Source organism: Amphiura filiformis, chromosome 8, assembly GCF_039555335.1.
Source record: "Amphiura filiformis chromosome 8, Afil_fr2py, whole genome shotgun sequence".
Taxonomy (NCBI): Eukaryota; Metazoa; Echinodermata; class Ophiuroidea; order Amphilepidida; family Amphiuridae; genus Amphiura; species Amphiura filiformis.
Window position 1 is genome coordinate 1,020,866 of NC_092635.1, and position 14,259 is coordinate 1,035,124.

Here is a 14,259-nt window from a genome sequence, read left to right on the forward strand (position 1 = left end):
TTTGAAGCAAACTACTTCATTGTGTTGTCTATCAGCAGCTCTTATAATTTACAATTATGTTTTGTTTTTGTTCTTCTTCATTTTTGTTCAATACATTTACTCCATTTTTTTTCTCAAAAATTTGGATAAATTGGTTGCTTAACTTAATGATCTAGCTAACATCAGACTAAAAATATTTTTAAAAGATGTATGGCAGCAATTGCACATACAGCATTCTTGTCATCATGAAAGTAACTCAACGACAAGATAAATTGTGTAGGTGTAATCTAAAGGAAGGAAGCATAATTAAGTGGTAAAAACCAGAAGCCAGGAGGAAATATTTTGCCGATGACGGTTTGTTTCACTGGAAACACACTTGTTGTGTCCTGATGTAAAAGTTGACATTTATTGAAGATCATAATTACCCTCATAACTAAAATTTAGGTGGTAAATACTTGATGAGGTTTTAACTTGCCCTTGCCCTTTACAACTTTGTCTAAAGGGGCTAATCTTGATCATTATTTCCAATATGGACATGCAATTTCAAACTTCAATGTTTCCCCAACATTTTACCAACACTTCATGTACGCGTGGCTTTTTTCTTTTTCGGTTTACAATAATTGTAGGCAATTTATATTTCATATGTACCGCATTATCAACAACTCTTTCCCATCAGAGATGTCTTGTATTGACAAGGTGTATTACATCACTCATAAATACATTCTAGACAGTTGATTGGTTGATTACCATTTGATATTTTGTATTATATCACTCATACATAAAGTTCTAGACAGTTCATTGGTTGATTACCATTTATCATTTTTACCATCAGCCTTGTGTGATAATTTTTACCATCATAGTGCTCTGCCGTAGTGCGCCTGCGCCAAGCCGTGCGCTGACTCTTGGACTCACCGATTTAGTTATGAGGTATGTGAAGTATATCATGGCAAAACATGGTGTTATGTTGATGAAAAAATGTATTTCCTACCTTAAATAGTATTTTAGAAATAGAATTTATGCATGAGTGATATAAAACAAATATTAACTGTCTTAAATTCGTGTAATGGTCGAAATATAATCACTCAGTGAAAGATGTATTGTTCCATTCCACTAACCGTTCTGGCCCGTGGAATGGAACAATCCATCTTTCACCTCGTGATTATATTTCGACCATCACACTCATAGACAGTTAATAATTGTATACCATCCCTAGGATGCTTATGCTGAGCAATATGAAACAGGCATTGAGTTGTGCTGTAAAATCTAAAATATTCTTCAATGAATTTATGTATGAGTGATATAAAACAAATTTATATAACTGTCTTAAATTTTTGCAATGGACTGGTTCAAATAAAATCACTCAGTGAAAGATATGTTGTTACATTACACAAGCAGGTAGGAATGGAACAATCCTTATTTCACTTCTTGATTATATTTCAACCATTACATTCATAGACAGTTAATGAACTGATAGGCTACCCATGCGTGTGCCTATAGCGATAACAGCATTCTTACCTGGCATGATATTTTGTCGGACTATTGTGACATGATCATCCCTGTCAGGTCTGGTGTGTTCATGCCAGAAACCTACGACATGGCCTAGTTCATGGACTACAACACCAAATTTATCACAATTCTTGCCTATCGATATGGCTTGAGGACCAGGACCATCATTCTTCATACCAACGAATGAACAGCATCTGTGATGTAAACAAAATAGTAAAAAATCTTCTGTTAGTGATAGCAAACAGTAAGAATGTGTAGCAAGTTAATATCATACAGGAACAATGGATTACAACTTCAAACTATTTGCTTACAATGAAATGCCTTTTCAAGTTTCCATATTTACAATACACATTTGGAATTTCTTGAGGAACAGGTGTGCTACCTCTTATTTAAAGAATATCTCATCAAGCATATGTTCAATAATAAGCTGACATGTCCCAGAGTTAATTCCTATTATGTTCAAGTTAAAATAGAACATCTTTATACAATAGTAATAATTAATCCAATCAAATAATGCCAATTACTACATTACCATTTGTGATGCCCGATAAATTCAATGTTAAATGTCATCACATGTGTAATTCCTAATAAGGCTCTATGGCCCATTATTATGTTTTGATGAATCCAAGTGTGTGAAAATATTGAATCCAACACATAATAATGATAAAATTGGATGCTTTACACCCAATATTTATTGGTCTTGCTATGAGTTTTAAAATATTGGATGAGAATACGTCTCATTCAATATTGTAAAACTCATAGCTCAACCAATAAATATGGGCTCAATCGATCTAATTTTATATCAAACTTGGTCTAGCATATTGAGGAATTGGGAAAAAATAAAGAAAACAATTAGTAAACAATGCTTTTAATGATTGATTAGGTTAATTTGATTGTCATGAAATAGTAACATCGGCCAAACAAAGCTTGAATGACTTACAGTGAACACACTGATGCAGAATTTGTTAGATTATCATTACTGTTATAGGCTACCATGTTACAAAGAAGTACGTACACCTATTGCTTACTGCTGAGGCAAAAAGTATTGTGTTCTACATGACCCCAATAGAAGCTAATTTCACCACATACTGTTCAATTTTTAAAGTTTTATCTGAAACTTGAATAATAGGAGCAAACTAATATCAAACTAGGGTAGTAATTACTTGAACTATTGGACTGAAGAAGCTGCAGGAAATACCCGGACCTTATGGTATTGAATACAACACAGGACTCTCATCTGTGCTGGAAAGACTCCAATATATTGCAGATATGTAATGCCATGGACCAGAATGAGTCATTGTCAAACACAATCATGTATATTTTTATATTCTTGTCCATTATAAGGTGACAATTTGGTGAAAATTTTATTTAAATTGGACTTGCAAATCCTCAGAAACGATTGATATAACTAGGGATGACCAATGAACCATCAACTTGATTAGAACACTCCCATAGACATGCAGGGAGCTCAACTGTGCACTGCTTGCACAGACATTTCTAAATTGATTTCATTCTTTTATTTTTCAATATTTATTTGTAAAAATTAGGAAGTTAATGCCAATTATATTTTGTAACTATCTTGCAAATTGCAGCAACATAACTTATTTCATTTTCCTGTAAGTGCGAGTCAAAATTGGTCCATCGCCACAGTGCGCTTAATTGCCAGTGGCTGAGTTCAGCACTGCTCAAGAATGGCACAAAATATTCATGTCAATAATTTCAGGTGAAAATGTGGCCTACTGAGCTGAAATTTGGTAGAGTTGCCAGTAATACCTCTATCATACCCTCTGTAAAAAGGTTAAAATATTGAACAAGTAGATCTCGAGTTACAAATTAAATCACCAGCTTCCCTTTGGAATTTCCATACTCCTTTCGAATCATGCTAAGAAGACACCTTTCTGAACATAAATCTGAAGTTTCGTGCTCATTTGATGTATTTTTCACCTGATTTCAACCCTAAACGTTTTCTTATATTTAGGCCCATACCATCTACAACTTGCTGCTAGCTATACCTTGTTTAGAACTTTCAAAAGAAGTACCTGAATCCGGGACCTGAATGTGCAACCATAACTGTTTCAAAATAGCCATGAAAGTCATGCAGGTAACTCCAAGGTCATGTATTGAATTGTTTTGAATGGGGAATACTACGGGAAACCAGCACCTTTTGTTAGAAGTCACACATGAGCATGATGGGTGAAGTGAGTCAATGACCTTCAATGACACTTAATATTTAATTTGCATACACCTACTAATTGGTCATATTAAACCCAATAACATCGACATTTTTGGTTGTGAAAAAAAAAAGTTTACCTGGACTTAGTGCAATTTTGATTTTGTGCCATATCGGCCATCTTGGATGATTTTTTGGCAAATGTTCGCTAAATGCATGATTTCAATGCCTCGGTTTGAAAAAAATAATTTATGCCATTGACTAGTAAAGTGCCATTTCATAAGAAACCCTTTGATACTTTCACAATATGCTTGTTTCATGTTTGCATATATGTTAAAATAAAGAAATATATAAAGGTAAATATATACTTATGCCAATTATGCTCCCAATTGATATTTTTGGACCTTGTCATTTTATTTCGTTCCAATGACCGGTCAGAATGGGAAACTTTGAAAATTCATAATTGAAAAGTTTTTGACCGATTTTGACCATTTAACCACCAAAATACTTCTATTGATGAGTTCTATCCAGAAAACAATCTTTTGTAGCAATAGGGGCAACATGAAATTTTTATGGTTATCCCTAATATAACTTTGATGTTGCTAAAATGGTTTTCAGGAACATAAAATGTAAGAATTTGGAAGTTCTACTGGCTATAACTGTTGCTGGTAATATGGTTTCAAAATAATAACAAAGACCTTTACAATCAGTGCAAAATATTACAGCACATGTGACAGTATTCAAGATTCCAAGACTTTATATAAATCACAAGCCAGAGGCCTCTATCATATTTTTATCAACTTTATATGCCAAGTAACTATCTAGTCAGTCTTCACTATGCACTGTAAACTCAACCTTCCCCCTTTTCACTTTTTGACCCTGCGATCACTGACATTGCATTATAGATCTAAAATTCCAGATGTTGATACAACATAGGGCCATCTTACTTTCTCTAAAAACATCATATATGATCTTGGTTTGATACAAGCTGTACAGTATATTTATATCAAATTTGCAAAAACTATACAACAAGCCAATTCTTACTCATAACCTCATGAATCTATGCGACGTGTTTAATCCAATCACAAGTTCCAAGTTTGTTTAAATACACGGCACAAATGCAGGTTATTGAAAAAGTATAATTACTGTGTCTCATGATGTATCTAAAACTCATCAGTAAAAGTACACTTTACAAATGACTGCTTTGTGTGACGTGTTACACGTTCGAACAATTTTCGAGGATGGTGGCCGTCATATTTGGACATTACATGATTGCGCGCTAGTGTAATTTTTTACAGGGAAAACAAATAATACACTTAAAATTGTGTTTATTTTCAAATGTTAAAGAAGACAATGTGACGTAAATTGAATTTAAAAAGTAAAAATGACTTTGTATCAGTTATTTTTCAGATATGTTACATCAAAATCAAGGTACAATAAAGCAAGAATGTGTGCAGGTGCTAATAGTTGATCCGCCTGGTCAATATTGTGCATGTTAAATAAAGTAGAGACAAAGTATTGGACTTGAATTAATAATTCTTAATACTTCTGGCAAATCATCACAAGACAATTCTCGAAATAAAATGTATTGATATCAGGCCTATTGATTATGAGCTGATCAAACTATTAGCAATATATTTTTGGACAGAAAACTCTGATATTTGCTTTTTAAAGGGAACTGCAAGTACTGAGATGTGTACTTGTACACTGTAGCCAAGAAGATCAAGTCACAGATTATAGAAGGTTCCTTCTATAACCTGTAATCAAGTGAAGCAGCCATAATAGGAAGGCATGCATTCCCATACAATCCTGTAGTTTGAGTTGTAAGTGCACGAAAGCCGTACCTGCAATAGCTGCCCTATAGAAATTGGTCAATTTCTGCATTCTATATTGTACACATCTTAATAACACGACACACGGCAGCTATTGAAAATGGGGCTTTCTTGCGCTAATCCTGATACATGGAGGAAAGAGAGGATTAGCCTTGAGATAGGAATCCAAGATTAGACAGAGGTTGCTGCTGGACAATTGAACAAATTACTCACACATAAATAGATTTATAGAAAGCTTCCATTGACTTGAACTAGGTCACTTGCAGATCCTTCTACTTCCATGCTCCAACAGCCAAACTATACTACTTATGCAATCATCAATGACAATCTTAGCCATACCCACATCCAAACACAGTCAAGTTATGTTCAAGGGGTGCAGATTTTGAAAATGTGGAACTTTTTTCCAGGGGGGGGCAATTTTGTGAAAAGTGGACCTTCTTCCAATGATTTGGACCTCTTTTTGACAAAAAAGCATAAAAACCCTAATTTTGCTCACTATGTGCGCAAATTGGAATTTTTTAAAGACTTTTTTTTTAATTTTCAAAATTTCCTGAGAAAGGCCTGGTTATGTTGCTTGTTTTAGTAGATATGATTAACCCATACATCCTCTAGTTTTTTTGAGTTTTTTTACACACATAAAAATCCCAGGCACATTTTAAAGAATCCTGCTTGATAGCCCAAAAATATGAAATTAGTTTCAAAATGTTCTTGTTCTCAGACATTCTGATTCATTTCTGTTCAAATTGCAGATCTGTGTCTAAAGGATTTTCCACAAGAAAAGGTTGCCCAATATTGCACTCTTGAGATTTCTAGTGAAATACGATCTCACTTAGATTTTCAGAGTCATATTTGACCTGATTCTAAACACAATTTTGGGTCAAGTTTGATTCAGAAAATCTAGTGAGATCTTATTTCATTGGAAATATAGTCAAATCTACAAGACCATTAAGATTATGGATTAAATCCCCTGAACCTACCCCACCCAAGCCCCGGCCCAAGCCCTGTGCTTTGGAAACACATGTATGTTTGAGCCACTACAATTCGAAGGGGGGAGGGTTAGAATATCAATCTGACTTTTGCATTACCAAGCTGAAGGCATTCAAATACAATTTGCAGCTTAACTTGGGATAAGAAATTCAAGGGTATTTCTGACCCAAAAATCTGATATAAATGTTTTACCCTTGATGGGTAAATGATAACAAGTGTGAAGGAGAGGCAAGTAATGTAGAAATGTATGTCATATTCTTATAACAGTACCAATAGCATGTCATTGCTATCTCTGATTGGAATCACATGTTTAAATCAAAATTGACCTGACTAGATTCAAAATATATTATCCCAAAGACTGTAGATTTGCAGATGTGATTCTACCACAAGAGTATCATGAGTACATCAAATTGGTATATTACAGAATGTCAGCCTAATACCAGTCAGGCCTATATCAAGTATTTGTAGGATATTTGGGGCTAAGACAGACCACTTCCATGGACAGACCTATACCCCCGGTTCCTGCACTACGTGCATCCACAGGTACTCATGCTCATCAAACATTTTGCGAAATAAGGGGTGTTTTCAGATGATACACAGCCTACGCGTCTCTGCCAGAAAAGGGTATATTCGTGTGTTAGCGAAAATGGGGATATTGTTGAAGGGCAAATAATGTGTGTTTTTCCCCTGAAAACTTCGCAAAATGAGATGCAAAAGGAGGTGTTTTTAAAGTTCACCGACAAGCATGAATACCCGCAGATGCACGGAGAGCGGGGACCGGGCCTATACCCAGGACTTATTTCCTATTCATTCATTATTGTTTTACAAACATTGGTTTCCACATAAGACTGCTTGTGATTTTATGAACATATGCACTGAAGAAAGTTGATCCTGTACAGTATGTGAATGATTTTTTGTACAAACTGTGAATGTTGGTGATGGTTTGTTTGTTTGTTTGGCACACATCCACGCAAAAGTGCACATTAGGGGCAAAGAGATCATGAGAACAATTAACACTAAGATAAAGTAAAGGCTGTAAATTACATAATTTGGTCAAAAATATCCAGTAAAATATCTATTTTGAACCCAAGATTGTAACTTTTCTCATACCAGTAGTCCTATTTTGGTTGCTATGCCTTTGCTTGAGGTACTTCCTCCATAGTACTGAGTTCTAGCCACATCTAAACCTAAATCTTTCAAGTCTTTGCACAATTACAAATTATCACTGTGAATTAAACCACATTATACTTTTAATACTAAGAATTGATTAGTTTGGGCAGTAGGTTTGGTTTCCTCCTTTCCAGACATCCGTTTTCAAACTTCACTCTAAGCAAAATGGTCTCAATCCCAAAGGCATGGTTCAAATAACTCCACTCAATAATCACAGCTCAAAAATTGACATCAAGTTGCAGGGTATGATTTTTTGTACTTCACATGTTCAAATGTCATCAAATGAGTATACAGTTAAGTTGAAGTTCAAGAACTGTGCCATAACATAAATGGTTACCAAATGTTTGAGAATGTTGTAAAACCCAACATGACTCACTAAATTTGAGGGAATTCTGCTTACTTAAGTTACTGCACTATATGCCTACATCTGGAATGGTAAATGTCATTCTTCCTTTCAAGAATATAGGGTACATTAACTTTCATCATTTACATTTGAATTCCTTATGTATTTTCTTAACTTTTGACCTTTACATGGCAAATGTACTATGCAAGAGAATTAGAGCAATAATACCTTGTCATAGTTCAAGTTCTGAAAAGAGATGTCACTTAATGTTGTCAAAATTTCCTGAAAAACATGGATATATCCTGAAAAATGCACTTTTCCTATTCCTATTCCTTTGCACAGGAAGGATAGAGCAAAAATTTCCTGAAATCCGTATTTTTTTTTTAATTCCTGAAATCAGGAAATGTCCTGAAAAGTGGCATTTCTGAGTTCAAACCATTTGACACCACTATCAAACAACAAAGCTAGCAGAGGAAAACAAGAATGCAGTGTATAATTGAGGCCCCACATTTTGATTAAAATAATTATGTAAGTAAGGTTGATCATTAATATTCACAAATATGCAGATAACATGATTAGCAAAACTACACTACAAGATTCCTATTGTGGCCGCCTGCACATGTACACCATCGCCAAGGTACCGGTACCTAACTGGTGCACACAGTATACCTATACAGTACCAATGCTACTGACTACTGCACAGGACCCACCAGCAGTGGTACTGCACTGGTACTACACTAGTACTCCCCTACAGTGGCGTAGTGTGGGTCATCATATTGGGGGAACTGACCATGATTGGGGCCACCGGGTCTGATTGGGGGGGGGCACAGGGTTTGATTGGGGGGCATAAGTCGCAATTTGATTTTCATTCACTTCCAGGAACAAAAATTATTTTGTAAATAACTATTTCCATCTTATCTATCACCATACCAGTCACAGAACATTATAGGGTCTACCTGCATGCAAACAGGTCAAATGCACAGCCTGAATTTGGTGATACTGTCCCATATCGAAAAAACACAACTTTGCGGATACCTATCCGCTACTCTCCGGGTAAGCACCGGCTGAAATGACATGCAAATTAGGTAGATACCGGGTAAGCACCCGATACCTTTTAGTGGATGCCTCCATGGTATCTGGTCACTTGTGAATAGCCATCGGGTAAGTACCAGATAAGTATCGGGTGCCTATCGGGTGCCTACATGGTATTGTGAATAGCCATCTGGTAAGTACCGGATAAGTACCGGGTGCCTATCGGGTGCCTCCACGGTATTGTGAATAGCAATGGGATAAGTACCGGTGCCTTTCGGTGCCTTTTGTGGAAAACTTTTGAGAACCGTTAGTGTACGCTACGGATAACTATCCGATGGCTTTTTTGGAGACCACCGGATAAGTACCCGATGTCATTTGGCACATTTCAATTGGCATCAATGGTTTTCAACAAACCGCACTTGGTCGGCATATATTTAGGGGCTGTGCAATAATTATGAGCCCCCCGAACGGCTCGCCAAAAATCGCTTGCCCCCCCTCTCGGTCCACTAAAAATTCAGTTGCCCCCGTGCATGCCAAATTTTTGTGATCCCAATTTACAAACCTTAAATGGTCTATACATGTTGCGAGCACTGCGAGCAGGAAAATTTGCATATTTAAGCGTTTCTGTACTGTTTTCCTAAGCCTTTGTAGAGCGTTTTCTTTAAAAGGTGCCCGTGAATGTGTGAATGTGCTTTCCCCCCCTCCCAGATGGCAAAAATTGCTTGTCCCCCCCTCCTTTCGCTCGCTAAAAATTTCTTGGCCCCCACAATTTTAACCTCCCCCAGGGGCTGAGGGCTCATAATTATTGCACAGCCCCTTAGGCAACATTCTTGTGGAAGTTCATGTAAATGAGGCAATACATTGATTGAGTATAACATGGATACAACAAACCGGCGAACATGTGAGCTTTATTAGCGCTGTGCAGTTTTTACTGTAATACGACGGTACATTGGAATTTACTTTAACACAAAATCTGTAAAACACAATGAATTCCTGAACACTAAATGATTTTGAGTCCCAAGCATAAATTGTAGGCCTACATAATGACATGATAACACAAAGTAAAATGCAAAACTAAAATCCAATTAGGCCTGGACAATTTTGTTTTAAAGGTTTCAGACTCCTATAAGTGCCAACCCGGGCCCAGAGGTACACCACCCCGGGGAGGGGGGGCACTCAACACAAATGACCATATGGGTATGCTCCCCCGGAAAGACCCCCCCTTTTTGGGTTTTGCAGCTCCGAAAGACCCCCTATTATTTAACCAAAATAAAGCTCTGAAAGACCCTTGATTTTGATAATTTCAGCTCTAAAAGACCCAACAATTGCTTATTCCTCATATTTCTTGTTTTTTCAAGCGATTTTCAACCAAAAAGCCAAGAAATACCCTTGATTTTGACTTTTCGCAGCTCCAAAAGACCCCATTTTACTTGTTCACAGCCCGGTTCGCAGCTCCGAAAGACCCCCTTTACCGGCACGCCGTCAGCTCCCAAAGACCCACCACCTCAAAATTCTGGGGAGCATACTCACCAAAATTTTTGATGTGCCCCCGGTACACCACATGCTATACTTTGCGGCATTGTACAATTATACCTCCGATCTCCAACCTTTTAGACATGTATCAGTAATTGCCAATGATATGAATCCAATTTGCAGTGGCTACTGAAGCAAAGGTTATCACAGAAAACTAATTTTGGATACTTGCAAGTGGATACTGCAAAATTCAGCAGCCTTTGCACACATTATGTACAAGCAGTTGATAAGCTTATAACATTTACTGCTTGAAATGCAACTCTGCAAATCTTTAATTTACCTGTGCATCTACATGTGCATATATATAGTCATTGTAGTCATCTGTAGTATAAAATTCTCCATAAAGAATGAATGATTTGTGTGAAGAGACCAAAACACCACCATCAAGAGAACAGCTTGTTGCATGAATCCAACAGCAAATTTGAAATGGCAGTTGGTGATCATGTGACCTTAGTGGATACCTTTTGGATGCCTCCTTTTATTGACTAAGTTAGTGGATACCTTTTGGATGCCTCCTTTTATTGACTAAGTTAGTGGATACCTTTCGGATGCCTCCTTTTTCTTGACTAAGTTAGCGGGTGCCCTTTCGGATGCCTCCCTTTATTGACTAAGTTAGCGGGTGCCTTTTGGATAACTTGTTAAGGCACCGGATACCTACCCGTAGCTCCCAACTCTGACTTTGAGGCATCCGAAAACTAATCCGCTAGCGGGTGCCATTGGATGTCTTTAAAAATGACATCCACAAGGTATCGGATACCTTGCGGATCAGCACCGGGTAGGCACCCGGTACCTTATTTTTTTGATATGGGGTAAAACAAGTTAATTTCGCGAGGTATTTAATTTCGCGAATTTCGCGAGGTCTACAAATTCGCGAAATTAAATACTCGCGAAATTGATCCTTGAAAACACACACAGAAAGCTTAAAACAAGCTTTATGTATTTTAAGCTTATTCTGTCTACACAAACCATCATATTTATATCCATTTACATCGCTCAGAATACAGCATGATATTAATTTTTCATGATGCATGGAGGTAAAGTAATATTTTAATTTTATTAGTGCACATCCATGTTGTTAATTTTTCAGTCCTTCTGGACTTATTTTGACATTCTTTTTTGATATATTTTCTGGTATTTTTCATGTCAAATCGGCCATCTTTAACCCCCCTGAGCACTACCTGCCAATCTAACATTGCCTCTGATTGGTCAATTACGTGATAGCTTCATTTTAATCACCAATCAGAATGGAGCTTTGCAAATAATTCACCCCAATTTTTTTGCATGGTGAAATTATTCTAACAATGTTGCTGATTGGTCCAATCGATAATGAAAGCTTCTTTTTGGCCAATCGGCAGGTAGTTCTCACAGCATTGTGGGTAATAGGCAAGGGGCATTGGGAACAAGGTAATCAAATATGGCCGATGGTCCAACTTGGAAGTGGTAAAATATCGCAAAACTATCATCAAAATAGACAGTCAAAATGACAAAATATATAAAAAATCAAGGTTTAATCTGAATAACTAGATATTCATTGTACATTATAGGCCAAGAAAAGGGAAATTTATCCAGTGTTTAGAGCGATGTAAACGGATAGAAATATGAAAGTTAGTGCAGAATTCTGTGGAGTTCAAAATTTGGCATACTTTGTAGGTGTAAGCTTATATCGAAATTGTAAATTCGCGAAATTAAATACTCGCGAAAATGTCGATCATCGCCAATTCGCGAAATAAAGTACCCGCGAAATTAAAGTGTTTTACAGTATTCCCATCACATTGTTATGACACTTTTTCAGTGACTTTGAGTTTTGACAGTTTCATTTTTACTCCCTTCCAAGAAAAAATAATGAATACGTGTATTTGTAAATACTATACAAGTCACAATAAATGGCCTACCAGCACGCAAACAGGTCAAGTGCATAGCCCATCACATTTTCATGTTACTTTTTGAATTTCTATCATACTGCCTCCTCTAGGCATCAATGTTGATACTGTCTGTCTCCTGATAAAAATGATATCATGATGACAGACAGAAAATATCTCAAAAAGGGATATTTTTGTGATATTAACATCATATTAGATCCTGTGCCATATACTGGGGTACCCAAAAAGGTGGCTTTGTTACATTTTGATGTGCAGTTTGGATTTCAAAACACTGTCTCTCGAGTATTCCTTCACTTAGAAGATTCAATTAGGTCTTAAATTGAGGCTAATTTATTCTATATTACTCATGTTTTTATCCTGTTTAAAAATATTTTTCAATTATTTTCTTATGACGTTTGGCATGAAATGTGCCAAGGGTGGCTGAGGATTAGGGGGAAGAGGATTAGGGGGAGGGATTCATATTGTAAATTTCATTTAAAACCCCCTTTAAAAACTTGAATCTAGTAAAAAAATGTCTAAATGAACTCCCAGACATCTAAACCAAGTAAATAAATACAGAAGTTCATTTAAAAGACCAATGGGTCAGTCCATGTCAAAACAGATTGAGTGTACACCCACCCTCTTGGATTATGCTCTCCTTTGGCTCAGGGGTACCTTTCATGGACCCCTAGGTGAGGTCACAAGAAAAAATTCAAATTCAATTTCGTTTCGAATGGCGGGCCATCTAAGTTTGGCGACCTTGACCAAAATTGGGAATTTAAGGTGTCCAAATGACAAAGCGCTCTCTTTGAGAGGCATTTTCTTCTTAATTAAATCAGTTGTGACCCTCTTTTGAATGTGGTCACTCACTGGCTGTGTCTGAAATGCCTAGTGCCAAAAAGATTGATTTGAATTTCGTTGGGATTTCAGAGGGGTCAAAATCAGCACTTCATACTGTTCAATCCAATTATCTTTGATTTTGAAGGACCCATGATAATGCCACAGTGCACTTATAGGTCCTAATTATGTTCAGAATGGATTAACCATGTGCCAATGTCTATGAGCATTTAAAAAAAAAGAGACATTTCTAGACCCCCTACAGAATTTTAGGCCCCCCTAAAGTGGTTCAGCCACAAATGGCGCTTAAAATCGGCAAATTTTGACACCTAATAACTTTAGGTGTACACCAGATATGAATTTCTAGTCTTTTGCATCTGAAAGAATGTAGTCTAATGTTACTAGGAACATAAGATTTGTTTTGTATTTTTTGTGTTGTGATACTTTCAAAAAGGTCGTTTACCTATGAACATTTTTCGTCATAGCGCCGTCCTGAAAGGTCTGGCACATAACAAACTATACATTTTTGGAATCCTCATGACCATACTGAGTAATTTGATATATTACTTGACATAATTGGGAGCATTCTGAAAATTTGACCCCCATAACCTGTACTTTGCATGTGCATCGTTGCCAGGAAGTGCATTTTTGACCCCATTAAAAATCCATACAGAGGATTAGAAAGTAGTTTTTTCTTATTACTTGACTCAAGAGCAACTTGAAATATCAGGATAAATAATACAAATGGCTATAAAGTGATCAAAAATATTAAAAAAATATCACACTAAAATTGGCATTTTGTACCGTATCCTGTATGCATGGTATGTTAGGCAAAATGACTATTTTTGAAAGCGCCAACTTAATACTAAAACACAAAAATACAAAACAAATCTTATGTTCCTAGTAACATTAAACTACATTCTTTCAGATGCAAAAGACTAGAAATTCATATCTGGTGTACACCTAAAGTTATTAGGGTCAAAATTTGCCGACTTTAAGTGCCATTTGTGG

General features: G+C 36.5%; 1 protein-coding gene across 2 annotated transcripts in view; it reads right to left on the minus strand.

Moving 5' to 3' along the window:
* Window positions 1-14,259, minus strand: part of LOC140158492 (bone morphogenetic protein 1 homolog) — a 108,777-nt gene that overhangs the window by 42,329 nt on the left and 52,189 nt on the right. For both annotated transcript variants that reach the window (XM_072181590.1, XM_072181591.1), the window contains exon 5: window positions 1,495-1,679. In XM_072181590.1, coding sequence (XP_072037691.1) covers window positions 1,495-1,679 — 185 coding nt within the window. The remainder of the gene's footprint in view (window positions 1-1,494; window positions 1,680-14,259) is intronic.